General features: G+C 38.0%; 2 protein-coding genes and 1 long non-coding RNA gene across 4 annotated transcripts; 2 read left to right on the top strand and 1 right to left on the bottom strand.

Moving 5' to 3' along the window:
- The first annotated feature begins 401 nt into the window (after positions 1-401).
- cep78 (centrosomal protein 78) lies at positions 402-11,564 on the top strand. 2 transcript variants are annotated; one of them, XM_005473454.4, is made up of 16 exons: positions 402-554; positions 2,864-3,132; positions 3,230-3,405; positions 3,558-3,630; positions 3,735-3,838; positions 4,335-4,509; positions 4,616-4,729; positions 5,041-5,105; positions 5,416-5,518; positions 6,782-6,896; positions 7,129-7,171; positions 7,255-7,398; positions 7,513-7,590; positions 8,207-8,388; positions 10,083-10,230; positions 10,569-11,564. In XM_005473454.4, exons 2-16 carry the CDS (start codon positions 2,871-2,873, stop codon positions 11,163-11,165), a joined length of 2,379 nt encoding a protein of 792 aa, XP_005473511.1. In that variant the 5' UTR covers positions 402-554; positions 2,864-2,870; the 3' UTR covers positions 11,166-11,564. The 2 variants fall into 2 exon arrangements, with proteins under 2 accessions (XP_005473511.1, XP_005473512.1); XM_005473455.4 differs by having other exon boundaries at positions 419-571.
- An 874-nt stretch (positions 11,565-12,438) lies between these two features.
- LOC112841812 (uncharacterized) lies at positions 12,439-20,937 on the top strand. The gene is made up of 2 exons (XR_003213199.1): positions 12,439-13,538; positions 14,741-20,937. It is a non-coding gene; the product is annotated as an uncharacterized LOC112841812 (long non-coding RNA).
- Positions 20,817-25,795, bottom strand: cdo1 (cysteine dioxygenase, type I). Its single transcript, XM_003451060.5, has 5 exons — positions 25,519-25,795; positions 24,048-24,125; positions 23,178-23,335; positions 22,488-22,657; positions 20,817-21,518 (listed from the first exon to the last, which is right to left on the bottom strand). The coding sequence occupies exons 1-5, from the start codon at positions 25,686-25,688 to the stop codon at positions 21,489-21,491; spliced, it is 606 nt and encodes a 201-aa protein (XP_003451108.1). The 5' UTR covers positions 25,689-25,795; the 3' UTR covers positions 20,817-21,488.
- Positions 25,796-27,793: the final 1,998 nt, after the last annotated feature.

Genomic DNA, 27,793 nt, shown 5'->3' with positions numbered 1-27,793 from the left:
ATGCATCAGCCCCTTAGAATTAAAGAAACTTTTTACACCACATTCATTCAACTAGGAGTAGTTGATTTACCAGAATAGGGATATCTTTATTAATGCATTTAACTCCAAATCCATTTTTGCACAATTTTGCTTAGCCAAAACGGTTATTGTACACATTTATTTCCTAAAATTTAGGCCCAGTGGGGAATGCAGATTAACTTCTTTGATTTCTTTGTAATGACATGTTGAAGTATCATAGTCTTCTTGAGACGTCTCAAGAGGTTCGTCATCTGTTTTATAACTGGATAGTTTATTATGCACTCAAACTTCTCTAAATAGATTATGACTATACAGTCATTGGTTGCGACTCCCTGTGGTATGTTTTACCGCTCCTCTTTGATAGATGGCAGGAGATCTCTGGCTAGAGCTGCAAATGGCACAGTGAGGAAGAAGTGGGCGTGGGTTTGCTGGCACTACAGCGCCACTTTTGAGCGGTCGTTTATGTTGTCAACAATAACAGACCGCTGAAGTTGTCAAGCAGCGTCGAGGAAGAGTCATACATCAGTCCCGCGACGGTATAGTCTTTAGTTGGGTATGAAAGTACATTATATTGTTTTATTTTGATTAAATCCAGTCGTGTAATGCATGAAGGCACAATTAAAAACAGCAGCTCTAGACCCTGATGCTGACATTCACTGCTAGCATAGACGGTCTTTGGTTGCTAGGAGCTGAGCTGAGCTAACGCCACTGATTTAACCTTAGCGCCCTGCATTTAATGAGAGAAAGCGGTTACACTGTGCATAGATAATTGGTGAAGATTCAAAATCAGTGAAAGTCAACAATTAGCTTTGTTGTAAGGTTAACGTTGAAATGTTAACGAAAAACTTGTGGTCTGTGTATGATCTTCAGAAGAAGGGCTGGTTATGGCTTGGCTTAATAGTGACAACTGGCCATCAGTTTCTAACAAAGCTATCGAAATAGCTTGATAGCTTATTTTTGCTGCGGGCCCAGAGGGGGCACTGGCTACCCCCCAAAATTTGCTGGCACTCCCAGTGCTCCCCCTGGAAAGACTGTCCTATGTTGGGAATAATGTAATAAGGTTGCAGAAAAGCTGGTGCCAGTCCTTGGACAGATCACTGTGCATCTCAGGGCCAACATAGAAACAGGAAACGGATCACACTCTTAGATGATCTAATATTTATTTGTATTCCGTGAACAAGTTTGCTGTTAAAGTTAACTCCAGTCTGGGAGAGTGAATCTTAAGCTGCTTCTAGTCAGCTCTGCTGAGAATCAGTAAAGCCATCGTGGGACTTCCACTCAATTAATCGATCAGTTGATCAGCTAAAAGTGATTAATATAGATTTCAAAATCTTATTTGGTTTTCATATTTACCCTATTTTCAGTGATATAAACTTTAATAGCAGGAAATTAAGTAGGAATATAATTCTTTCCTTTCTCTCTTTTTTGACATATTTTCAAGTAACCTAGAGCATAATAAAACTGTAAATTCTGTTTTTGGTGTGCCACCTCAATATTTTCAGTGGCTCGCATATGGCCACCCCATATACTTATTGCTGTGTCTGTAAATGTTATGATATAGCAATACGTTAATAAATAAAGTTGAACAAGTTTGGTAAATTAATTCAGTTCAATTTTAATTTAGTGTCATTTTTATAGCAACAAATCACAGCAACAGTCACCTTAAGGTGCTTTATATTGTAAGGTAGAGATGTGCAATAATATAAAGAAAATTGAAGTAATCAAAAAAACCCTTTGAACAAGCACTTGGTGACTTTGGGAAGAAAAAAAGTCCCATTTAATAGGCAGAGACCTGCAATATAACTAAGCTCAGTTAGGGGCAGTAATTGCCACGACTGCTAGGGGGTGATGGGAGGAAGATGGGACAGAAGACGCACTGTAGAAGGGAGGCAGAGATTAATAATAATAAAAATAAAAGATATCTTAAATATAAGTTGTTTTGAACACCAGAGGAGTCTTTTAGACAAGAATGTTGCATATTCTGTGGATCATTGTTATGATGTATTAATCCTCAAACTTTCAAATAATTAATAACAAAACAATAATTTATGTACCAGTTTACAAGTGATACATAATGTTTAAGAATTAGAACTTTTTCAGCAGATGTCTAATTATATACAGTATATATATTTAAATACCTGCAGTCAACAATCGAGAGCAAAGGACAGCGCACGAGAGAGGTGAAGAAGCGAGTGCAGGTAGGGTGGAGTGGTTGGAGACGAGTGTCAGGTGTTGATTTGTGACAGAAGGATAACAGCAGTGAAAGCAAAGGTTTCTAAGGTGGTAGTGAACCTACAATGATGCTTGGTTTGGAGAAGACGAGGGCGATCTCGAAGTAGCAGAGGTGAAGATGTTAACTTTTCATTGGGAGTGGGCAGGATAGACAAGATTAGAAAAGTATATCAGAAAGACGGCTCAGGTTAAGTGGTTTGGAGGTGAAATTAAAGAGTGGTTTGGACAATATTGGACAAAAGATGTTGAATATGAAGCTGCCAGGCAGGAGGGAAACAGGAAGACTTCAGAGGAGGTTCTTGGTGTAGTAAAGTGGGACACGCAGAGGGTTGGTGTGACAGAACAGGATGCTAGAGATGGGGTGAGATGGACGCACATGATCCTCTGTGTTGACCCTTGAAAGGACCAGCTTAAGGAAAAAGACAAAGATGTAATCATATACACAGAAATAGGAGAATTTTCTACTTAAATTGAAGCAATCGTATGAAAAATACGATATGGTGTAAAAGTAAAGTTGCAGTGATGTGTGCTGTTTTTCATTACTGTGATCTTGAAGTATTCCTACCCATTTACATAGTTCTCTTTGTCTTATTTTGAATATTTTTATTCCTAGATCAAAGATGGTCCAGGACAGCGCTCAGATTCGGCGGCAGGGTGCTCAGGACTTTATGGCTTACTATGAGTTTGCCTGTGCCAGGCAGGAATCTGTCCCCCTTCCTGCAGTTAAAATGAACCTCAACAAAGGGATGCTGGACTTTAATGGAGACAAGCTGAAGCTAACAGACTGGCCACCCGTTCTCAGCTCTATATCCATTAACAAACACCTGCACCACATAGCAATAAGTAGCACACACCAAGCTAGTTTGGCTTCTGGAGAGGCAGGTAAGTTATTGAAACAGTTAATACAATCTTAATTGTCTGTGTTAGAAACTTGTTGATTTTCAGATTTTACTTAAAACAATGTCACCATTGGTTTCAGATAGAAGATATCTTAAGTCTAGCTTCAGGAGGAAGATTCCAGCTATTCGCTCCAAGGATATGACGTTAAAGCTGTGCAAGGCCCTCAGAGAGTGCCTCACTGTCTCTCCCAACCTCAAGACGCTGCAGCTCAATGGACTTCCACTGAGAGAAAGGGACCTCATCACCCTGACAAAGGTGAAAGCAGAGCATTTTAAAAGCAAAGCATTGTAACTATTTCATTTTTTAAAATGTTATTCAGAACTCTTTCTGTGTTTGTTGCTTTTTTGTTCACTCTTAGAATGGACATTTATTAAAACAAGTTCTTTGTTGAAATTATCCTAATCTAGGGTTTGGCAAAAAGCACTTCCTTGGAAAACCTATCTCTGGTTAACTGTCCAATCAGTGATGAGGGCTTAGAGGGTATGTGCAATTATACCACTGTCTCCTAATTTTGTTCAGGAAAGGAGTTTGTATTGTATGTTACCTGTGTAACTGTGTGTTCTATATGTTTCAATATGTTTTAGTCATTTGCCAAAGCGTTAAGTATTCTACTAACATCAGGACAGTGGATTTTAGTGGATGCAGTCTTACCTGGAGGGGGGCAGAGCACATGGCCAATATTATCAAGGTATAGTATTTGATTTTCAGTGTCATCTGGCAGTCTATTTTATTTTTTTATTGGGAGATAATTATTTCATCATTGTAAACTATCCAGATAATAATTGTTAAAAAGGTTTGTTCGGGAAATCTGAAAAAAATTGAGGTGCACACAAGCAGGTGGTCTTTATGAATTAGTTTACCTTTGCAAGAGGTCAAACAGCAGTACAGATTACAGCAGTATGTTTTTTGACAGAGGGTGTAAAGCTGTATACACACTGGAAGCAATTTTACTTGTTCACTTTCTATGGTCTCTAGTCAAAACGTGGCCTTGAATCGCTTCCAGTGTATATGCAGCTTAAGCCTAGAAGATTTAAAGAGAGAAATTATCAGTCAGTCAGAACATTTTGTAATAAAAGATAAAAGACAGAATAAGACTTGTGGGCCTTTTCGTTCAGTAATAGAAGTGGCAGAGTCTTAAATTTTTCATCACAACTTTTGTAAGAATCCTTTTATTTATCTTAAAGCATCAGGGTATGCAAAGACATGGTACGGCGTGGGCGGAGTCTCTGAGGTATCGACAGCCGCAGTTTGAGGGTATGGGAGGTCTTCGCCGTGTCACACTTAACTGTAACACTTTAATTGGGGACCGGGGTGCTGCGGCGCTTGCAAGTGAACTTGCTGAAGACCTCTGGGTTAAAGGTTAGTAGATTTGTGAGTTTGTAGTGTTTGGTTGTGTTTGTTTGTTTTCCTTATTGTACAAATTTTTGAAAGGATTTCTGTTTCTGATTTTTGGCTTGTAAAACAGCTGTGGACCTGCAAAGATGTGGTCTTTCCAACGAAGGCGCTCGTCGTTTGCTAGAAGCCTTGAAAACAAATTCTTCTTTGTGTGTTCTGGATATCCGTGGTAACCCGTTAGTTGGTAAGTTGCTACCTCAGTCAAAGCAATAGCACTTTCTTGTTTTTTTCCAGACTTAATAACACTTTTCCCAATCTGATCAAATATGTTGTTCGTTCCACTGCTTGAGCTGGTTTGTTTTTACGTTTCCATTTTACATATCAATGCAAACCAAATTTTGTGTGTGCATGTTCCTTTCCAATTGTAGAAAAATCCTTTGAGTAATACTGTAATTACATCAGTCATGTAGTAGTTTATCTCTAAAACCACGAAACATAAATTTCTATGAATTTTTCTGGTACTGAATCTTCACTGTTTTTGTGTTTTCTTTTCAGATAAACTCCTAATTAAAACTATAATAGAGAAAGTACTAATGAATGGTCATGGACAGTCACCAGAGGTAAGTTTTTGGGAGAAATATTCCAAGAGAAAACAATTTTTACTGGTTCTAAAATTGTAATGGCACCAAACAACATAAAAGTGTAACTACAGTGACTAAATGAGATTCTTTCTATTTGCAGAGAAAGTAAATAAATAAAAGTTAGCTGATGCTATTGTGTTTATTTCTATTTAAGTAGAATTCAGCTTGGTTCCTTTTTTATTCTTATTCACTGATAAAAGTTGTGGGGTGTGAACTTTTTTTTGGGCGGGGGACCATTGCTGTAGGTGGTGTATTTGTATCCATGTGTCTTCCTTATGCTCTCCTATAGTACTGCTGGATCAAGCCTGCAGCATCAGAACCACAGAGAGCTTGTGGTCCAAGGAGGAGAGCATTACCCAGTACAGTCAGAGGGAAAGCTGCATTTAGAATAGGTATTTATGTATACATACATTTTTCTTGTTCCATGTTCCACATAAACACTGGAAGACTGCATGTAACTCCATGTTATTGTCTCCCTAGTCAGACAAAACACAGTAATTTCAGTATTCCTGGTTGTACCCCTTAAATCAGCCTATTAAAAAACAGACCTTTATTAATTTATTTTTATGAGCATAGGCACATTTCTCTGTTTTGTGTTGGGTTTTTGTGCATGTGTGTGTGCAGTGTAAATTCACTGGAGCATTTCTTTCAGTCTGTTTGAGCTAGTATTGCTTACTCTCAGTATCTTTTCATCTTCTCAAATTAAATTTTTGAGTCATCTGGAGACATGGTAAGAACTGAATTCATTGCCATTTTATTTTGTTGCTCCTGCTGATAGGTGCAAAAATAATCTTGAATTTGTGATGTGTTTGATTATGGTTTAGTTGACTTTGCCCTTATTTATAGGATGAGTTTCCGTAGATACTCACCTAGATTAATTAGTCTTTCATCTATTTGCTTGTGATGTTTATACCCTGTTTGTTAGAAGTAAGTAATATCTGCTAGTTTCACAAAGCATGTAATTCTTATAATTTTTGCATTGATTAATTCATGGAAAGCCCACACGTGTTCTGCTGGCCATTATAATAATTTCCACTATTTTGCACATATCTTGTGTTATTATTGGGGGGAACCTAACAATTTTCTGTGAGCAAAGATTTATCAGTAATATTGGTATAAAAAAGTGAAGATCACTGATCACTGTTGCCTCACAGCAAGGTCCTCAGTTCAATTCCTCTACCAGGCCAGAGTCTTTCTGTGTGGTGTTTGCATGTTCTCCCCATGTTTGTGTGGGTTCTCTCCAGGTACTACGGCTTCCTCCTGCAGTCCAAAGACATGCAGTTAGTGGGGTTAGGTTAATTGATGATGGTTAATTGCCCATATGTGTGGATGTGAGTGCGAATGGTTGTCTATCTGTATGTGTTAGCCCAGTGGCAGACTGGCCGCCTGTCCAGGGCGTACCTTGACTCTCGCCCTAAGACTCCTAGGATAGACTCCAGACCCCCCACATCCCTGAATTGGATAGGCAAAAGACTTGGATGGATTGATTATTATTCCTTTCTTTAATGCCAAATCACAAGAGACACATCAAGGCACTTTTAATACATGGTGATAAAGTACAGTTCATAATACTTTGAGGATTTTGCATCCACAACGCTGCACCCTTCTTAGAGGTGAAGTTTCTCAGAATTCATGGACATGTCTGCTCTTTGCAGCCACTCATAAAGGACCATCTCCTGGAGGACGGAGTTCAGCTGCTGCTCTGAAACCTAAGCCATCACGCACCCCCCATGTGCCTTGGCGTGCTGCTGCACGAGCTGGACGCCAAAGGTGAAGAAATGTTCACCAGTTTACAGTTCAGAAGAAACAACAAGCAAACAACAAAAACTATATTCCATTAATAAGTTTGGAAGGTGGTTTGGATTGTGTGTGTGTTTTGGGGTCTGGAAATTTTTTTTTTTCTGCATATGGAAACCTGTAGGGAATGTAATAATATGTTTAAAAAGCATTCACTGTTTATTATAGTGATGTAGAGACTAATATTATGTTTTTGCTTCTGCAGAGGTTTGCCTCCTGGAATTACTGTAACAGACCATAGCTTTCAGGTAAGCTGTCTTGTGTCTGTGTGTAATGCAGCGTAATGGCTAAAGAGCCCTAAACAGCAGCATTAATGTTAATATCTTATTAGGGTGCAGCCACAGTGAAAGTTACCATGGAGTCGGATTCAGAGGCAGAGGAGGATGATGAAGAGGAAGTGGTGGAAGTGGAACCGAGACCATCTTCTCTTAATCGTCAGGACAGAGTCATTGCACGGAGGTTTGAACAAATGCAGGTGAGTCGTTTTTGTAATGTGTTTTTGCTGCTTCTAAAGTCAAAGATGTGGTTTGTAAAGAGTTCATTAAACAAAACCACCTCACACACTGCTCTTCTGATCCATGCCCTGTAGATGGAGCTAAAAGAGTGCCGTATGAGGCTCGGAGAAGAGCGGAGGGCCAGACTGAAGGCTGAGTCCAGGCTCATGGAGGTAAATAAAATCTGTAATACATACAGATAAATTTATGCCTGTTATTTATTTTTCATGTTTTCCTTTATTGCAAGTTTTAATCATTTAAAAATCCACAGAAAATCAACCCCCTCAGAATCAGCTGATTTCTTAAAATCTTTGAATATTAATTTTACCAACATGTTCCAAGTCATAGACCCTTGAATTGCACAAAAATAGGTCAAAATTTTGCATTTTTTAAAAATCCCGTTATTTTTGACCAGCAATTTTGAGCCCTCATAACTGCAGAAGTGCAAGAGAGATACATTCTAGTGGCTGCAAATCTAAAGGTTTTTTTAATTTACTCCAGGGAATTAACAGAAAACAGCCTGTTGGTTTAAATTGGTGTACCTTTGCTGCTGTTGAAACTGTGTTATTTCCAATGTTATTTGATGCTCAAAGTTGTTTATAGAAAAACAGTGTGATTCTTTGTGAGTCAGGTGGGAGGTACTTATTGATTTTTCATGAAGTAATGCAGCATCTTGTTCTTTATTAAAGAATCAGTTTTATTGAACAGTCGTGTTTTTTTGTTTTTTTTTAATGAATAAATAAGACTGTGCCAAGCTGTCCCTGTATTCTTTATTTAATTTCTGTTCAGTATGAGCTGGAGAATGCTCGACTTCGAGATGCCAATCACTCCCTGTCAGAGGCACTTGGTGCCAGTGGCTCTGCATTAGCACCACCAGCTTCCAGTGCTCTTGAAGATGAGGCAATTCTGGAGAGCATTGAGACATCATTCACTAAGTTTCACGCTTTCCTGGATTTGCTCAAAGATGCTGGGTGGGTATTTTCAATAGCAGCCAGTACAAAATGCCACCATTGTCACAGGACCTACGTGGTTTACTGAAAATCTGTTCTTTTAAAAAGCTTTCAGTTTCATTATGTATGGGTGTTTTTTTCCACTTCTTGAGCCACACTGACCTTTTAATTTGCCCTTTAGTTTTGTTTTAACTGGATCCCCATTTTAAGTAGTTTATATTTAATTCTATTTCTTCCCTTTGTCACATTTTTGCTTCATCACTTTACATTTAATGTGTTTTTTAGGACGATACCTACAGTTATTTATTATATTTTATTTTTTTAAAAAGTGATCTTTGTGCATCGTACAAAACATTGCAGAAAAGTGTTTGCTAGATTTTTGTGTTACAGTCTGGCACCTTGTGAGTAAACTCTTGTGTAGCTTTAATATTTCAGCTGCATGATGAAGCAGCTTATTATTGTAGCTCTTATCTTTTAAAGTGTAACAATGTGGTCTGTAAGAGTAAGTTCTCTCAAGTGGTATAGAAAGAGCATATACTCAGATTACACACTTCTGTTAGTGATGCATCATTAAATTGTTATGTTTGGAAAAACCGTAGGTTGTGTAGTTAATGGCTTTGAATGGTTGAGGCTGATGGCTCGTATTTGACTTGGGATAAGATGTCAAACAGGTGTATTTTCTAAAATATTAGACGAGTGATATTTTAAAAAGCTGTGCATCTTAGATTTCAGTTTCTTTCGGAGATATCTGAAGTTAATTTTGATATTGGCCAATTTGATATTGATTCTGCAGTTTAATTCTGACGGGACGGGTTTAATTCAGAGCGAAAGGTTTGTCTCTAGGTTTGTCATTGTCATTTCTTGGATTAATATATGGAAACCAAAGCCCATGGGTTAGGTATAATTTTGCAGTCATCTTTGAGTCAGCCACTCGTTCAATCAGGTTATCATTCTGGACATTTTTTAAATCTAAAATAAAACCACTAGCCACTTTGTTAGGTGCATCTTCTAGCACAAGGTTGAACCCATTTTTGCTTTCAGAACTACCTTAATTATTAATAGAATAGATTAAGCAAACATGTGCTCTGCTGGATTAAGATCTGGTGACTGGAGACTATTTGAGTACAGTGAACTCATTGTCATGTTCAAAGACTAATATGACGTTATCATGCTAAAAGCAGCCATCAGAAGGTGAGTACACTGGGATCATAAAGGCATCAGCGAGAGTAGTCAGATTAGCTGTGGTGCAGTTATAAAAGGGGTTAAAGAAAATATCCCCCCACACTGTGACACCACCAGTGAAAAATCCCAGTAGACTGAGAATTTGTGGATTTCTCAGCCATTCTGGCAACAACAACTATGCCATGTTCAAAGTCACTTAAATCAACTTTTCCCCTCATTTTTAATGATCATTTGAACTTCAGCAGGTCGACTGTGTCTATGTGATTAAATGCATAGAGTTGCAACCACTGGCTGATTTGGACATTTGCATTAACAAGCAGTTGAACAGGTATACTTAAAGCATCTGGTGTATACTTAAGTCCCTCTGACTCGCTCTTTTTTCTTACCCAATATCTTATCATTTTAGTCACATCTTACCATAATCATTTTTTTATTTGCTTTTGTTGTAGGAAAAAGGTAGGCTGGTATTAGCTGGTTATCTACTCTGGATGTTCATTTTTAATAGATCGCATGTCTTTTTTTGTTTTTTGTAGCTTAGGTCAGCTAGCTTCAATGGCTGGAATTGACAAGTCAGATTTTCAGCCTCTGGGAAGACCTCAGCTTTCCTCCACAATAGAACCACTTTTGCATGGAGCAGCATCACCGCCCGCAGGGCATTACGGGATCGATGCTCTGTCTTTGGTAAGAATATGCAAAGCAAACTTTGGAAGCATGTTCCGTTTGCAGGTGAGGTGAATATTTTAAAGTTTGCATAAGCCTTTGAAACACTTTAAGAGCACAAATCTGTACGCAGATATTTAATTGTGGATAAATAAATCATTGCTTCACAGCACTGTAGACTTGCCCTCTGTGATAATGGTGAACATTTGATTTGTAACCACATCAAGCAGAAGTGTAGATTAATGAGACATTATTAATGTTATTTCAGTTTTAGTTTAGTAATTAAGAGTTTTGATTAGAATAGTTAGAATAGAATTGTTTTCCACATTGTCTCATCAAATTGAATTTCTGGTTTTTAGGTAGGAGGTGCCCCATCTGCCGCCCCCGTTGGATTGTCTGACACCAGCTTGCACAAGTCTCCATCCCCAAATAGAGCAGCCTTTCATAAAGAAAGGTCACTTGATGTAACTTTCACTCGGGCTTCTGCACCATCAGCAAGTGCTGTTGTGGATGTAGAAGAAGCAAATAATTTTTCAAAGCCTGACACCCAGCATGACTCAGGCTCTGAACACAGTTTTTATAGCCAAAAGTCCTTTGATAATATTTCTTGTGGTAAAACTTCCCAGACTAGGCCGAGCCACCCCACGAGCAACAGCAACTCTCACAGAAACAACAGTTCCCATGGATACAGCTTCAGCAACAGCTACGCTTACAACCGTGCTTCCCATAGCAATGGATCTCGTGGTGGTTCGTCTGCAAGTGTTAGTGACATTTTAAGTGACAAAGAAGAGTCTGTAGGATCAGTAGGGTCAAGGAACAGGGGGAAAGGAAGGCTGGTGACAGTTGGTCAGTCAGGATCAGAAGGGTCAGAGAGGAAAGCCCCTTCTAGGAGAGGCGCTCTACAGCAGGTCAGATCTCTGGAGAGTCTGGGGGTTCAGTCAGATAATGAATCCTAACCAGCCGACCATGAACTTTGTCCCTGTGTGTCAGTGCCTTTTCTTCTAAGTTTAGATTTTTGCTGATTTTAGGTTGTAGATTTTTTTGTCACCTTCATAAATTTTTTGTTCTATTTTTTTGCATTTTCAGTCCAAATCATTACAGTTTAGGGAAACGATGTTTTTAAAAGCATCTTGTTTCATTTAAACCAAAATAAATAAGTGATAAAAATGAGCCTTATATTATTGTTTTTACATTTTAGATTTACATTTACAGTCTTATTGACCTTTTTCATAAAGTGCAGGGAATCTGCAGTATAACAGTTTAATTCAGTGCGACATTCTCAAATCTGTAACTCGGTTTCTTCAAGTATAATCCTGATTCATGTAGCGATCCGTCAAATACTAGAAAGTTTACAATCTCAAGGCATTGCATGGGAGCTTTAAGCAAAATGTTACTCCTTGTTTCACATGTGCTCTTACTCAGTTGTAGCTTTGGACATTGAAGCTATTTTTTTTAAATGACAGATTTTTGATATATTTAGAGTTTTTTAAGGCTTTATGATGTATAATGGCACAGTATAATGTTCCTGTTATTCTGCTTTAAATTTAGTTTATAATAAACTATTTTGCAACACCTAATAAAGTGTTCTGCGATTGTTAATGGGTTATTCTAAACTTTAGCATTTTCAACATGTGCTCAGACATAAACTGTTTGTTCTTTATGTGCAATACAGAGAACTAATATTAATATTTAATGACTTAAAGTCAGTGTGATCTTCCATCTGATATGAACCACAGGAACAGCTGCCTACTGAGTAATGCAACCTTGACATAACTTTTATTCTCATTGTCAGTAACCATCTTTTTTTTTTCTCTCAAAATCCAACTTAAAGTGTCACAAAGGTAAGAAAATAAAATCCCTGCTGGGAAAACAACTAAAGTACTTTTGAAATATTGTTTGTGTGAAGATTTAAACTCGAGGGTTTTGGGGTTTTTTTGGAGTCCTGAGTCACTGTGAGCAAAGCGTGACTTTTGTGGGTAAGTGCAGAACATGATGTTCTTTTGGCATGTGCACATTATCCTAACACGTAAGCACCAAACATCAACTGAAAACAGAACGGATCTCTGGAGATGTGACACTGTGCATAAAGCTTTCAATTTCAGTTTCATTTTTTATATGTTTCCAGATATTTTGACACAGAATGAATTGGAATACAGAAATATACAAAATACGTTGATGAATTACATTAATTCTGTAACTTTTTTAATTTGTTTTTGGGTGGGGTGGGGGGGGGATATCGTCTAGTAGTTGTGATCAGTAAGTGTTCATTTCGACTTTTTCTGTTTGTGACGTCTGAGACATGAAATGGAGTGATATCAGTCTTTTTCCAACTTTCCAGCAAAATCCCAGACTTTGCTCATATTTCTGAAATCCCTGTTATTCTGTGACTGTATGTTTTGGCTGATAGGCTGAATTTGTAGCCAATCTGGTGTCATGCCGCTAGTATAACTGTGCTCACAGGGATGCAGCATTTCTGCACAACACTGCACCTCCTCTGATCTCTTTATTTAAAAATTGAATTTATCAACAAACACTAAAGAGATTTGCTGCTTTGGCTATGGTGGTTACTAGATTTCCAATATTTTAGATATCACTTTATAACAAGTATCGTTAACTCATCTTTTTGTTTATTGACTTTATTGCTCTAAGAATTAAAGTTAACCTGTGTCCAAATAGAACTAGCTGAACTTGTTCTCATTGTTTACTGGTTTGCTAACCTAGGGTGTGGTGATTGTGAAAGGATAGTAAGTTATTAAGCAAGTATCTTGTGCAAGAAAAGTTCTATTTCTGAGGTTCTGTTGCCATAATGACTCATTTGCACTTTAATAGTTCTGTTTGGAAATAATGATCACAGTTTGTTCAGTTTATTTAGTATTCTTTTTTAAATTTATCTTCATCAATTAAGTCACCAGACTTCGATCTTAAAGTAGGATCATTTTAACACTTTATAAAAACCTTCATATGGGATTAGTTGTAAACATACTGCACCAGATTGAATGCGGAAAAATTCTTGTATCCTTTAAAATTCCCATTTGGCTTGTTTTTGATAAAAAAAAATTTCCTCATTTGAAACTTTTCTTTTCAAAACATTAAAAATTTACAGTAATGTGCAAAGTTGTGACCCATTCTTCATTTCTTTATATTTAGTGTTCAAGGATGCTCTTGTGCTTCTAAAGTTTAATGTTTGTTTCCAGTGTCTTTTCTCTAATGTGGATCTGTAGTTACAGTCAGAGCTGTATCCTGATGAGCAGTGTTGCAGTCTTCAAGTCCACTGCAGGGTCCAGCAGAATTTCTGGAAGTGGAGAAACTGGAGCAAACAATTTTCTATGGTAAAAGATTTTGGTTGTGGTATCTCTTATTTTGGCTGAGATTTCAGGGAGTTAAGGTGTTTAGTTTATCTAAACTTGTGCTGCACAACTCATGTCTTTATATTGTGCTTCCAAGGAGCCAGACTTTTTTTTGTCATTTTTAAAGTGATCTTGAGCAATAGTTCTTCAGGCTTTCTGGGGTTTTTCAAAATGGTTCTTTGCACGTTAGCTTTTTAAAAATTTGTTTCCAGTCCAGTCTTGACCATTTTCAGGAAATTGCTTTTATTTTTAACCTATAACAAATGCAAAACCTAACAAGGTTTGACACATAAAATACATGTTTTGCACCAACAAGGTGATTCCCACAGAGCTATTAGCTGATCTCTTGGAATATGTCTTGGCATCATCATTTAAAAAATTAAGAAAACTGAATACGTGAAGGACAAAAGTGGAATGGCCTAAAACAAAAAATGTCTCTAACACATGAATCTGAAAATCATATTGATAAAAAATATGAAAAATCCAGCAAAGACCTGAAACAGACACTGGGAGTTGTGGCTGACCTTTCAGTTGATTCATTAGTTGATTCAGGGAAGGGAAACAAGGGGGAAAAAAACCAAGGTTAGTATGCAGGGAGAAAGTCGGGAGCAAGGTACAACAGTGAGTGTCTACAGTGGTCTATCTGATACTCGTGTGTTGGTGTTGTTCCTAGATCAACATAATGTTTGTTCAAGACCAACATTGCATCTGAGCAATCACATTATTATGATGTCATACTTTGCGGAAAGAAAAAAGAGAACTTAGCTAATGTCGAGTCAGGAAAAAAGTGGACGGTTAGTGTCAGGGTTAGGGTTAGGGATTAAGATGTGAAAGTGGTTAGGGTTATGGTTTGGTGTGTGGTGTGATGGTGATTCCAATGTTGCAAAACTATCACATCACTACAATGTGATTGGTCACTTTACAGTGTTAAACATGAACCAACATTAGTTTTTTTGCTCCAGGAACAACACCAACACAGTGATATCAGTTTGAGCGCAAACAGCCATGTGTAAAATATGGTGGAGGGTCTGTCGTGATTTGAGGCTACATTTCAGCCATTGACAGTAGGGATCCTGTCAAACTTGGCAGAATCGTTAACTCAGAGAAGTATGGTCAGATTTTCCTCCACCATGCAATCTGGAAAGCATCCGAGTGACATTGTTTTGTTTTGTTTTCCTTTTCAGTGTGGCAGTGATGTCCAACATACTGTCAATGCAATAACAGCATACCTCACATGGATTGGTCTTGCCAGAGGCCAGACCTCAACATCGCTGAAGCAGTGTGGGACCATGTTGATGGATAATGGAACAATGTCCTTCAAGAAGTCTGGAGACCTTTTCTGGAGAGCTCAGGCTGTGTTGAAGAAGAAAGGTGGTCCTACCAAATCTGGACTTTCAAGTTTATTAGAATTGTTCAAACTCTTTAAAATAATCGCTGCACCTTTTTCCCATTTTCCTACAAAAATATAAAGAAATAAGGAGTGAGTCAAGACACAGTACGGTGTATAGACAGATATAGTAGCGAGTGAATACAAGAAAGTTTCTTCAATTGAAGGCCAGTCATGGTTTAATTACAATGCAGGCAACATGTTCACACATATGCGCACAAACTATTCAGCAATCATTCTAACAGTTTTTAGCAAGAAATTTCACTTCACCACCAAATAAATATGAAACAGCTTTCTGGTATCAAGATACATGACTCTATACAGTAGAGCTTAGAACATGAAAGAAAAATATCAACGACCAAATGTGGACTTTAATATTAACATAAAGTGATCACCTAAAAGGCCTGACAATGCAGAGAAAAATACTTTATGACTCTGTAATAAAAACTCCGCTGTCATGTGTATAGTGCAACATATTTGTGAATGAGTGTTTCACTATCAATGTACTGAGGCCGCTACGATAAGTAAATTAGCTTTTCAGTTTCTTCCGGTGTGCTAGAAAGTTCTACAAGCCTGGCTTATTGTTATCGCTGTTGTTACCATAGGACACACTCCTATTCTCTGCACTTTCAAACTCAGCGCTGCTAGGGGGTTAAAAAAACCAATGTGAAACCTGCCTTTAAGGTTTATGGCTTCACCCACAACTACAGCTGCTCCAACGCTGTAATATTTAAGTGGTGAGAATGAGGGAACACAGAGAACAATCCAAGGTGGAGACTGTGTAGCAAAACCTACCTAACAAAAGAAAGCACAACAAGAACTGACACACTTCCAAATATTTCTGCAGAACATTTTTACTACAAGGTGCCAAAATGTCTTCTGTCTGGGCCAAAAATATCATCCAAGATCAACATGTACACGGAGGAAATTACATGATATTATCTTTCAGCACTTTTTCCAGAAATGTTTAAATCCACAATATGGAAAAGAAAGGGAATCACCACATCATCAGTTGAAATATGGTACATAACAAATATGTAAAACAATATATCTAAATAAATAAATGAATATAAATAAATGCTGTGGGGGCGAGTATCAAACGCACCAGTTGTCTTAACTGCTGACACATCAAGTCTTCTCATGAACATGTGAATGATAAAGGTTTTTTTTTAAGTCCATGAAGCATTTGTGTAATAGTCTAATATTAACAGATAACTTGTGTTCACATTGTTCTTGTTTGACAGGAGCAATGTCTTGTCTTTTCTCTCACTCATGCTAACCATGCCCTGGAGTCTTGCCGGGATAATCAAAGTGATTGCTTCATTATTATGTAACACTGGCTGTAGGCCATTGTTGACTTGCTATAGGAAAATCTGGGGACATTTATTTGGAACAAACTCACATCCCTGTGACAACACTGTGTGATTTACCTCTCCAAAGGTAAATAGTGAAGAAATGCAACTAATGACGTTTGTTTGGAGAGAGGAGAGCAAAGTCAACAAAATACGTTTCAAAAGCACATACAGCAATGGTCAAAAGTCAGTTCTTTTTCCAGTGTGGAATGATTGTACAGCATACATCCTTAATGACTTAAAAAAAAGAAGAATTGGATGCACAACTTTGAATTTATTTTGGATTTTCTCTGATCTATACATGATCAAAAGTAATTATATAGGCTCAAATATACAGATACACCTCCACGTACATTTTGGTTAAATGTCCCTTAGAAAGTTTCACCTCAACCAGATGCTTTTGACAGCCATTAACAAGCTTCTGGCATGATTCTAATTTCATATTTGACCGCACGTCTTGGCACAGTTATTAGAATTCCTTTGAATTGGTTGGTTTCCTGGCACAGACCCGGTTTTTAAGCATAGACCACACATTTTTAATGACGTTGAAGTCTGGGCTTTGGGAAGGCCATTCCAGAAGTTTAATGTTAGCCTTCTTCATCCATTCTAAAGCCAGTTTTTATGTCTGTTTGGGTCCTGCTGGGACACCCAGTTGCCTCCATGTTTCAACTGTCTAGCTGTTGGTTTGAGATTAAGAATCTGGAGGTAGTCCTCCTTCCTCGTTGTTCCATCCACCTTCAGCAATGTATCAGTATCACTGACAGCAAAACAGCACCATAGCATTATGCTACCACCACCATGCTTGACAGTTGGTACAGATACACCACCTCTTGTCACTGTGCCCTCCATGGTAGAGAGGTTTGTGTGTCTCAGGCATCCCAGGAGCCATGTTGTCTGGGGGCTTTTGCACCCTTGTAGGGTATCCCATGGCAACTTGGTCCTGGGTGAGGGACCAGACAAAGAGCGATTCAGAAGACCCTTATGAGAATATCACCGGGGGAACAGCTTATCCTGCCCGGGATAGGGTTACTGGGGCCACGCCCTGGAGTCAGGCCCGGGGAGGGTGCCCGTGGGCAAGCGTCTGGTGGCCGGGCCACCAGACGTCCATGGAAGCCAGCCAGGCACAGCCCGAAAAGGGGCCCACCACCCGCAGGAGGCGCCGTAGGGGTCGGGTGCACTGTGTGCCAGGCGGCGGCCCTGGCGGACTGATCCCCGGCTACCAAGACCAGCCCGGAGATTTATTTGGCTTGAAAACCTCAACTTTACTCATCCAAACCTCTTCTCACTGTGGCCAAATAGCCCAATCTCTCTCATTTGTCAATTTTCTCCACAAGGTATTCCGCTTGTCCATGTGGTCAGCTGCAAATTTCAGTTGAGCTTGAAGGTGGTCAATCCAGAAACTACCAGTTGTAGCCAGTCATGATTATTAATGAGGTCAATTCAAATTGGAGTTAATATGTGTTGCACAACTTTCAGCACCAGTTATTAAAGGATTTAAGTAAGTGTATGTCTGCATAGTGCATGTATACTTTTGACCCTTTGTAGATTAGAGAAAATCCTGAATACAAACTTTAGCACCTAGTTCTTTTTTTTTTAAGTCATTAAAGATGTGTGCTGTACTCTGGAAAAAGAACAGCTCGATGAAATAATTAAAAGCCCCAAATTACCAACTTCTGGCCACAATTGTCACTTTTATATGAGTATGAAAACATTTCATTTGTTCCTGTTTGAGTAAACTGACTTATTTTCCTATCTTGTGGAAACTACACTGTTCATTGTCCTCTTTTTGTATACAAATAACATTAACACAATATACAAAAATGAATGAAATGACAGAGACTAAGAAGCCATATGTTTGTGCAAAGGACACCCTAAATGCAACATAAAGGAACAGATTAAAGTGCATTTACCTCGTGCACTGTTACCTACTTTGTTATCTGGTCATTGACTGCAATAGTCTGCAGTAGTCTAACTGTGCATGTGAAACTGACACAGAGAACATGATGAAGCCTGCTGTTTCGGTGCACGTACGCTTTACTTTTCAAAAGCACGTTATCTTTCTGATTCACAAGTGGTACAGTTAATACACTTGTTGGCTTGCCAGTGAAATGTGGCAGACCTTGATCTCTGGTTCTTTAATACTGTTATCAGTGCACTTTTACCAAAATGTTTTTGCTAGTCAAGTTAATGGCCAATCAATATTTCCCTCAAACCAAAGTACACATACAAACGTGTACATCAATGCAGCTGTTTGCTTTCTTTCCATCCTGGTACCACACTATTGTCACCTGTGAATAAAATGCTGGAGTACTTTTATATGACTATGAACAGATAATCAGTGAGTTAACACCAGTGCTGCATCTCTCTGTATATAGAAACATTCACCAGCCACCAAATTATCTATACAACTGCTTGTTAATGCAAATATCTACTTAGCCAATGGCATGCCAGCAACTCAAGTCATGTAGACATGGGGAAGAAAGGTGGTTTAAGTGACTTTGAATGTGGGATGGCTGTTGGTGCTAGACAGGATGGCCTATTTCAGAATCTGCCGATCTACTGGGATCTACTCTTCTCCCACACAACAATCTCAAGCATTTAGAGAGAATGTTCGGAAAAAAAGAAAATATCTGTGAGCTGCAGTTTTCTGAGTGCAAATGCCTTGTTGATGCCAGAAGAATGCTTTGAGCTTATCGAAATGCAACAGTAACTCAAACTGGTCGAACCTTGAAGCACATGGGCTACAGCAGCAGAAGAGTACATCGGGTTCTGCTCCTATCAGCTAAGAACTGAAAACCGAGCCTCAGTTCACATAGGCTCACCAAAATTGAACATTAAAAAATTGTCCTTGATCTGGGGCTGGAGGCTATCCCAGGTGCCATAGGGCAAGAGGCAGGGTACACCCTGGACAGGTTGCCAGTCTGTCACACGGCTAACACATAGAGACAGACAAACATTCACACTCATGGACAATTAAAAGTTTCCAATTAACCTAACCCCACTAACTGCATGTCTTTGGAATGTGGGAGGAAGCCAGAGTACCTGGATAGAGCCCACACAAAAACACAGGGAGAACATCCAAACAGAAAGATCCCGGTCTGATGGCGGTATTGAACTCATGACCTTCTTGCTATGAGATAACAGTGCTAACCACCATGCCGCCTGTGGTAAGGGTTTAATGTTTAATTAAAGTACTGTTGCTGACTACGGCCATCACTTCATGACCGCCCATCGTACCTATTGTCTGATGTAGGATATGTCGCAAAGTCAGATTATCTCAAATTTCTGTCTTGAACATGATGGTGAGTTCATTGTACTCAAATGACCTCCGTATACAACCAATATTAATCCAACAGTGCACCTTTAGGATGTAGTGGAATGGGAGGTTTGCTATGTGCAGCTGATTATTTTGCAGAAATTGTGTGATGCGATCGTTTCAATATGAAATACAATCTCCAAGGAATGTTTCCAGCACCTTTACGACTTTATACCACGAAGAATAGGGACTCCGACATGGTATTGACAAAATGCGTTAAATAAAGTGCCTGTTGGTGTATAATACATCAGCAGGAGATATTAAAGGTTAGAAATTACTAAACTAAACTATTCACTATGTTGCTTTGGTGTTGTAACACTGGAACTTTTGATAATGTCTCTCAATTACACTATGTGGAATTTTAGGCAGAATTTAGTATAGTAACTTGATTTTGAGTATAGTAACTTGAGTTTTTCTTAATTTTTCTTCATTTTTGCATAAGGACAAGTATGTAACATGAATTAGGGAACACACCACAGCATCTATAGCCTAGTCTAGTCTGCAATGCCCGCCCCTTTAAAACAGAAGAAAATCAATACGCAGCCTAAAACACAAAAATCAAACACAACAAATGATAGGACGGACTAAAATACCCTAACAAGACAGCAAGTTATTCATGGTTACACGACTGGTTAATATTTAAAAACTGTTTCTGTTTGATTTTCAAAAGATCCCAGATAGACCCACCTTTAATTTCTTACAGCAACAAATACCCCAAATATACTTTGGCCAAATGTAGATTTCCATAGAGGCAGCTTGTAATTACCAACCAACGCTCCAAATGTTACTGAGCCCACAACTTTCATTACTAATACTGTTCCTGGTTAGAAAGCTAAGATTTAAGTGATTTTAAAGGTTTATCCAAAGAAATTTAAGCTTAAATATTATATGAATAACAATAGGCATTGGAGAAAATACAGAAAATGAAAAATAAAGACAAAACAGATTGAAACCTTCTGAAAGAGTAATGGTGTTTAATGGACTACAGTTATGGCCAGATTTATCAATTACTGCATCAGAAAACTCTAGCATGTTGACAGCACTATAAGAAGTGGTTTGCTGTGAAGCTAAACACTAAACAAATACAGTTACAATCACAATATGCTAAAATCCTCAGAGAAAGTAACCTAAATATATTTTCTGCCAATAAAAGTCGCTTCACTTCCCCTGGTCAAACCTTTAATATGAACACATTTAAGAGCTGATTTAAACACTCTTTCAGTGTACGTAAGATCCTGCAAATAAATTACAAGCATGACACTTTAAAAACAACACGGCTCTAAACCTTTACAACTAATTCTCCAAATGCAAAAAGAGAAAAAAAAAACAACCACTTGTTAGACTGTACAAACAACACTACATTTCATTACAATTTTCAAACAGGTGTTAAGACAATTGTCAGTGGCATGAATCAACAGTAAATACAACTATAAAAGTACATCATTGAGATCAAAACCGATTTAAGATCCCCCCCCATCTAGAAATACATAAAATTTAGGAAAATCTAAAGGTCTAGTCTTTGACTATAGGCCATAACGTCACAACAGTGTGGTTACACAGGTCATGGATAGACAGGAATGTTGTTATTGGAAAAGGGTCTCCTCAGGCCCAGCAAACAAAAGGCAGATTCAATCCATGTCCAAGCCTATTCATGTATTCGTCCTGTGCTCATCAGTATTTGCCAAGCTCACACTGGGCAGTGATAAAGCCATTCTAATTACTGGGTCGTCCTTTTGAACTAGCCCACTCCTGATTTTTAAATGGGTAGCTTAGTCATAGGTCCACATTTTCGCTTCACCAGCAGTTTCCCGTTGAATCAATATCATAACATTGTCACTTTAAATGTCTTCATCATCTGGAGTCTCTTTTGGTGGCCTTTAGTTGTTCTCTTGTGAAACTGTGGTTTCCTAAGAAAATGTTGAGAAGAAAGACAATTTTAGACTAAGATATAGTCACATTTTCCTTTATATCAAGTCCTGACCAAACCTAAAACAGGAATGTTTACAGTCAGGTTCTAAACGGAGACATGTAATGTCTGTAAAATAGCCTCGAACAGTTGTTGAGAACTATGGACGTATGCCGAGTTGGGTTCACTGTGTGCTCACACCGATATACTTATCTTATCTTGCATGTTTGGTGTTGCAATCAAATGAACTTAATTATAACAGTGTTGTGACCAAGGTATGCTTATACAACTTGTAGATTTAAGATAAGGCTGATGCTCTTTGGCAGGGTGGCCAAAACAGGCGGAGGTCCGACAGTGTAATTGGTCTTGTTTTCCCCCCTTTGTGTAATTATTAATAACTAATTTATTGAAGATCTTGATGAACTGATTCTAGTTTATATTAAATTAACCTTTATTGATCATTCTCTCTCTCTCTCTCTCTGAACTTTGACACTCTTATATGTTCAATACCTAACTCTTCTGTTCACTCAAGCAACTCTTTGTTAAAGCTGAAGCATTTGGAAGCACATTAAAAGTAAAGGAAGGAAAGGAAATGGAAACTTTCTACTAATTCTTGAATCTTCAAGGAGTGCTGCCTTCATTCTTTATAGGCTCAGCTTAATGAGAGAAGCAAGAAACTATTAACTCTTCCCATTTCCTGCTCAGAAGGTATTCTTGTTAGGTGGGAAATGGTTAGCGGGGAGTGAAGTAAGCAGTCTGCCCACTGTACAGTAACAGAGCTGCACTGTAATTTGTAATGCACACTGACTAGATTTGATTTTATGCATCTGACAAATGCATCTTTGTGAGTTTCAAGTTTCAGTACTCAAGCCTATTTTTTTGGGGGGGGGGATTCAAAGCATGAATCAGAAGAAAATCGGCAGGTTTCACTCAATATATGTGTATTAAAGTAATAAAAAAAACTGCTTACAAATGGAGTCCTTTCTCCATATTTGCTCCAGAAGGTCATCTTGACAGCGTTCTTGTGTCCTGTCCGCTGGTCAAATGTCTGGCAGGTCTCGAAAGGGGGACTGTACAAATGCAAACTTACTGCACACTCAGTGTGGCTGACATTTTCCACACGATGCAGACCAATGGAGTCTAAAACACACACACGTACACATGTATGAACAAACAGCATACATGTAACATTGGAATGCTGTAAAACAGGGCTCAACCACAGTTAAAGACAGAAACATGACACCAGAGCTCTGTTTGCCTCAGGGACATACACAGCAGGCAGGGATTTGAAGGACAGACAAAAAAAAAAAAGAAAAGTTCATTGTAAATTTACAGCTGCCTGTGAAACCAATTAGACACTATGTAACTGCAGAGGTTAGAAACTTGGGTTTTACTGCACGCTGACAGAAATGCCACACATTTAACAGCCTTGCCTTAGTTTCAAGGAAATTTCACATTAGCATCTCAAATGATCACGTAAATTTGTTTGGTCTATTGTGCTGAACACTGCATAGGCATAATAAAGACGTGAGTACAATGAAGAACCGGTTAAAATGACTCAATAGACAGATATCAAGATATCAGCAGACATATCGATCTAAATACTGTTGGAGAACAAGCTCTGATTTTAAAAAGATAGTCAGACACTTTGGTTTCTCACCATTTATGTAAGCAACCTTGTTTTCCTGAAGAATTCTTTGTGACTTTTGGACCATATCACCGTGTGATTTGTTCTCTGGCCACTCGAACAGCGTCTCCTTCAGCTGACCCTGCAGGAGCTTCATGAAACAGTGGGACTCTGTGTGGTCGTGGATACTACTGCAAAGCGTTAAAGAACACTGTCAGAATATGTCAACACTGCTCTCTTCATAAAAATTAGACAAGATGAGGAGAATGTTAAAAAAAACATTGGGAAGATGAGGCAAGTCTTAAGTTTGCAAGGCGAGAGCTAAACATACTTTGAACAGCTATGTTTATAAGTCATACCCCATATCATATCACCAATACTGTATGTTCAAGAAAACAAAACAAGAAATTCCCAGAACAGTCTTACTTAACAAGTCCCTGTTTTAAAACACTAGTACTGGTACAGCCATGTGATAAAACACTTGGTTGTGGTAAAACAGTCTTTTCTTGTGTGAAAAAAGACAGCTGCTGATCTGTATCTTGTAATACGCAATCATATAAAAAGACCAGCCTACAAGATTTGCAACACATCCAGGAATTATCAGCCTTTCTGTCAGGTGTTTGGGTGACATTTGCTGACAAAGTGGGACATGAGAAAGATATCAAACAATGTCTATTTACATAATCTGTAAGTGTGTAGAACATTGGACTTTCTTATCTTTATTAACTAATGCAATAATTGCCAGTGAGAAACATGGCCGTGTGGCCTACAGTATCTAAGAGTATACCCCGAAACAGAAATCTTATTATTAAAGGTTTAAACAAATTCAGTTTTCTGATCAGATTATTTTATATGAATAATAGTTATGTTATTTATTTATTTTTAAAGATACAAATATCTTACCTGCCGTGGCCTTCACCCCAGCAGAGAACCATGAGATTGAACTTCCCATTACCCTCATCAACCAAGTTCCTCGTGTATCTGCAGGAATGAGAAATATGTCAAATGTACATGGAAAAATATGATGCATTATGTCACAAATATACAGTTACAGAGGAGTGAAGGGCTTGAAGGATGGAGGAATTTGGAAACTGTATTACAATGATTGGACAAAGCTGAAATATAAGACAAATACAGACCAATACACTAAATAATGAAAGATGAACCTGAATGTTAAGAAACCTCAAGCTCAAAGAGGCTGAATTTACAAGCAGTTTGGAGCTTTTTTGATTGAAACATCTTGTCAAAATATGATAATTTTATTTTCAAGTGATCAAATTCCATTTTTTTAAATGCAGAAAACTGATGATGGACTTGAAATAACGTTTTCACAATAAGCTGTACATTACATTAATACAAATCAGTTTTATTTTGGAAATCTGAGAAGCTTTCACGTCATCCAGCTGGAGCTCACAAAGAAACAGAAGAGTTTTAATCATTGCCCTATAGTCCTCATACAGATATCTCATACCCTCCACTTTTGTGTCTGTTTTCTTACTAGGCCTGTATTTTCTGGACTGTGCAATTGCAACGTGTGCAAACATTAGCAAGGCAGATGCAGTTGTGAGATTGGGAAGCTAGTGAGAGGTGATGGCTTTCAGGACTTTCTAACAAAAAAACAAAAGAAAACAAAAAAACGCTCTTTTAATGACTATTCAAAATTTTCAGTCACATTTTGGTTAGGGTTCAGGCAACAAAACTACTTGGCTAGATTCAATGAAATATTATACTTTTTGATTGAAATTCACTGCTCAACAATTTTAACCAGGCTTAGAAAAAGAAAGTCTGCCCGTCAGAGACCAAACTTCAGCGGGTGTGTATCTGTTCTCGGTGTTGATTGGATGGCACACAACCGGCTTCCATTGAACCCCCACTAATCAAAACACTGGGACGGGGGTGGGGGGTTCTTTAAAGTTTTGAATAGAACAGTGAACTGAGGAATGAACTGGTTTGCATATCTCCTCATTGTAACACGACCTTTCAAAATAAAGCACACTAATATAGGCCAAGCAATTTTCTTTTCAAAGTAAAACCTTAGAGCAGCAGTTTTTGTCACCTAAATGAAAAAATAAAATAAAATAAAAAAATCAGCCGCTTTCATTCAAAAATAATGCTTTTAGCTACTGAGGAAATGCATGCAGTAGTAGTTTTTTCAAGAGTACCTTTTCAATTAAAAAAGGGAAGAAAAGGGACTCATAGCACATGTTTAGGGTAAGTAAAAATATGATAGATTAAATATAATTTTGAATATCGATAAAGCAACACGACACTAGGTCAATGTGCAAAAGTCCAAAGGACAACAGTATAGATGAGGAATATCTGGGTGGGTAGGTGTTGAAAACCCCCAAAACAAACAGAAACACGAATATTTTACCTGTATTGGTCAAATTTTGCATACTTCATCCACTCCTGAGGATTGCTCTCATATGACTCCATTATATTCTGAACCTCCTCAACATTGATGCAGTCACTCTCGAAGATGCTGTGCAGGATTTTTATCAAGTCGTCCAGGGTTTCTGGTTTGACCACCTCGGTTTGCTCCATCGCTGTGCTGCAGAGGAGAGTTTTTTTGTTTTTTTTTTCTCAGGTATTTCGCTTCAGTTAAAACTTCAGGTGGTGAAGACTTTCTACTTTGCACAGTCCTTTAGTTTTTATAGGCCGGCGCCGCAAACTTTTGGGGGGGAGCTGGAGACGGACTGTACCATTATGTAAACCGGTGAACGCCCACATCTAACAGTCCAATTGAAATTTTGAATATTCTTTCGCTGGAAAGTTACAGAAACACGGGGTTGTATTTTCACCACACTTACTTTATAGAGGTTACAAGGTGTGAGTTTTATGTTTGTATGTTCTGACTAAGATATCCGTTAATCTCACACTTTAACAACTTGGACTAATCCTCTCTGAGACCGGCACCACCACGTTGTCACAAACACAGACACCTCTTGTGTCTGGCTCCTTTTCTTCTCCCACCGAGACATTCCTCTAATAATGGCCTTGCTCCCCTCTTTTTGTGGGCGCTCTCCTCTGAATTGATCCAAGGTGTTTGTTGCAGATCTGAATCAGGATGGAGGAGAAAACGTGGGAAAAATGTTTGATTGGCAGCAGGCATGTTATGGGAGACATAAAATGTGTGTCTGCATATATTAGTGTATATTTTAATATTGTTTGTCTTTAGCTTAGCTTTGATTTAGTTGCATGAAGTGATTTAGTTGCATGAAGTCATTAGATTAATACTGTAGAGATGTACTGAAAAAAATGCTTTTTTTAAAAAAAAAAAAGCTACAACAAGTTTTTATATGGGTAAATTATAAACTATGCAAAGAGAAGAAGAAAAAGAAAAGAAAATCCTTTAATAATAATAAAAATAAAATAAAATAATTAATTCAAGAAGGCAACTTAAGTAGCTGTTACCTATTTGAAAAAAAAATGGTGAATACTCAATTACAGATTGTGCAATGAGGACGGGCTGTTTTTTTTTTCTTTCCTGAGTGTAGGTTATCACTGGTGGAAAAGTACCAGACCAGGATATGTTATGATGGGAGACTCATAAACAAACATAACCAGCTGATTGTCAGCATAAGTGGAAATAAAGGTAGATTCAAATCTATGCACATTTTTGATCATAAAATGTGACATAGTCTGGAGATTAAAAAAATTAAATGCTTTCATTTTCTTGTCTGACTGTGAAAATTTTCCTTTCAAATAGAGACAAAGAGAACCAGTCAGACAAATATTTTGGATGAGATAGCCAACATCTTCTTCACACTGTGTTCTAGCAACTGTTTATCAGTGAGTCCCACCTTAATGCAAATTTTTCTTAAGACACGCAACACATTCCACACAGGCGATCCTTTTCCAGTCCTCCACAAGCTTGTCTCAAAAATAAAGTGTGACAAAAGTGTGTGCCGTTGGTCAATACGGGAAATAAATGAATAAATAGTTTGGATAGTGCAGTGACTGATTAAAATATAAAAGATAAAAAGATATTAGAGAGCTAAGTTTGGTCACCATGTCATGCTCAAATGGAGATGAAAAAGACAGTTTTTACGTTTTTCATAATAATTTACATAAATCTATGTAATTGTTGTTATTTTAAAAATTTTATCATAAAACTTAATTGTTATCATTTGTTTTATTTATTTACTTTGACTTCAGATTAGAGTCTAAATCCATGGCTGAGCTCAGGTTTTTCCAGCAGGAATACTCTGCATTTGTTTTCTGTCATCCAACACGTATCTGTACTTTAGAGGAAAATCCAACCTGTCTGAGGAAGCATCAGGTTGGTGTTTACTAGAACCAAGAGTGGAGAACTTTCTTTGCATCACAATGTGCCAAGTTTTCCTCTGAGCTGCCACATCAGCATTGTAAAATGAAGTTTTGCTCCACCCTGTGGCTGAAACTTTGAATCTTGATTACCCAGGTGGAGCTGCCCACATTGAGGAAAAAGGCCCCCAAAACTCCAGCTCTTTTGTGGCAGTAATAAATATTTATCAGATTAAATGAAAATTATATTGAAAATATTTACCTAGCTTTGTATATATAATTAAACCTAAAGCTCGCTCAAGCAATGTGACATTGTGTGGCTACCTAAAAGGCTACATAGGGCAATTTTTTTCCCAAAATTTACTCTCAAACTAACAACTAGC

Source organism: Oreochromis niloticus, linkage group LG12 (genome assembly GCF_001858045.2).
Source record: "Oreochromis niloticus isolate F11D_XX linkage group LG12, O_niloticus_UMD_NMBU, whole genome shotgun sequence".
NCBI lineage: Eukaryota > Metazoa > Chordata > Actinopteri > Cichliformes > Cichlidae > Oreochromis > Oreochromis niloticus.
The sequence above is the reverse complement of the archived record's forward strand: the minus strand, read 5'-3'. Positions and strand labels throughout refer to the sequence as shown.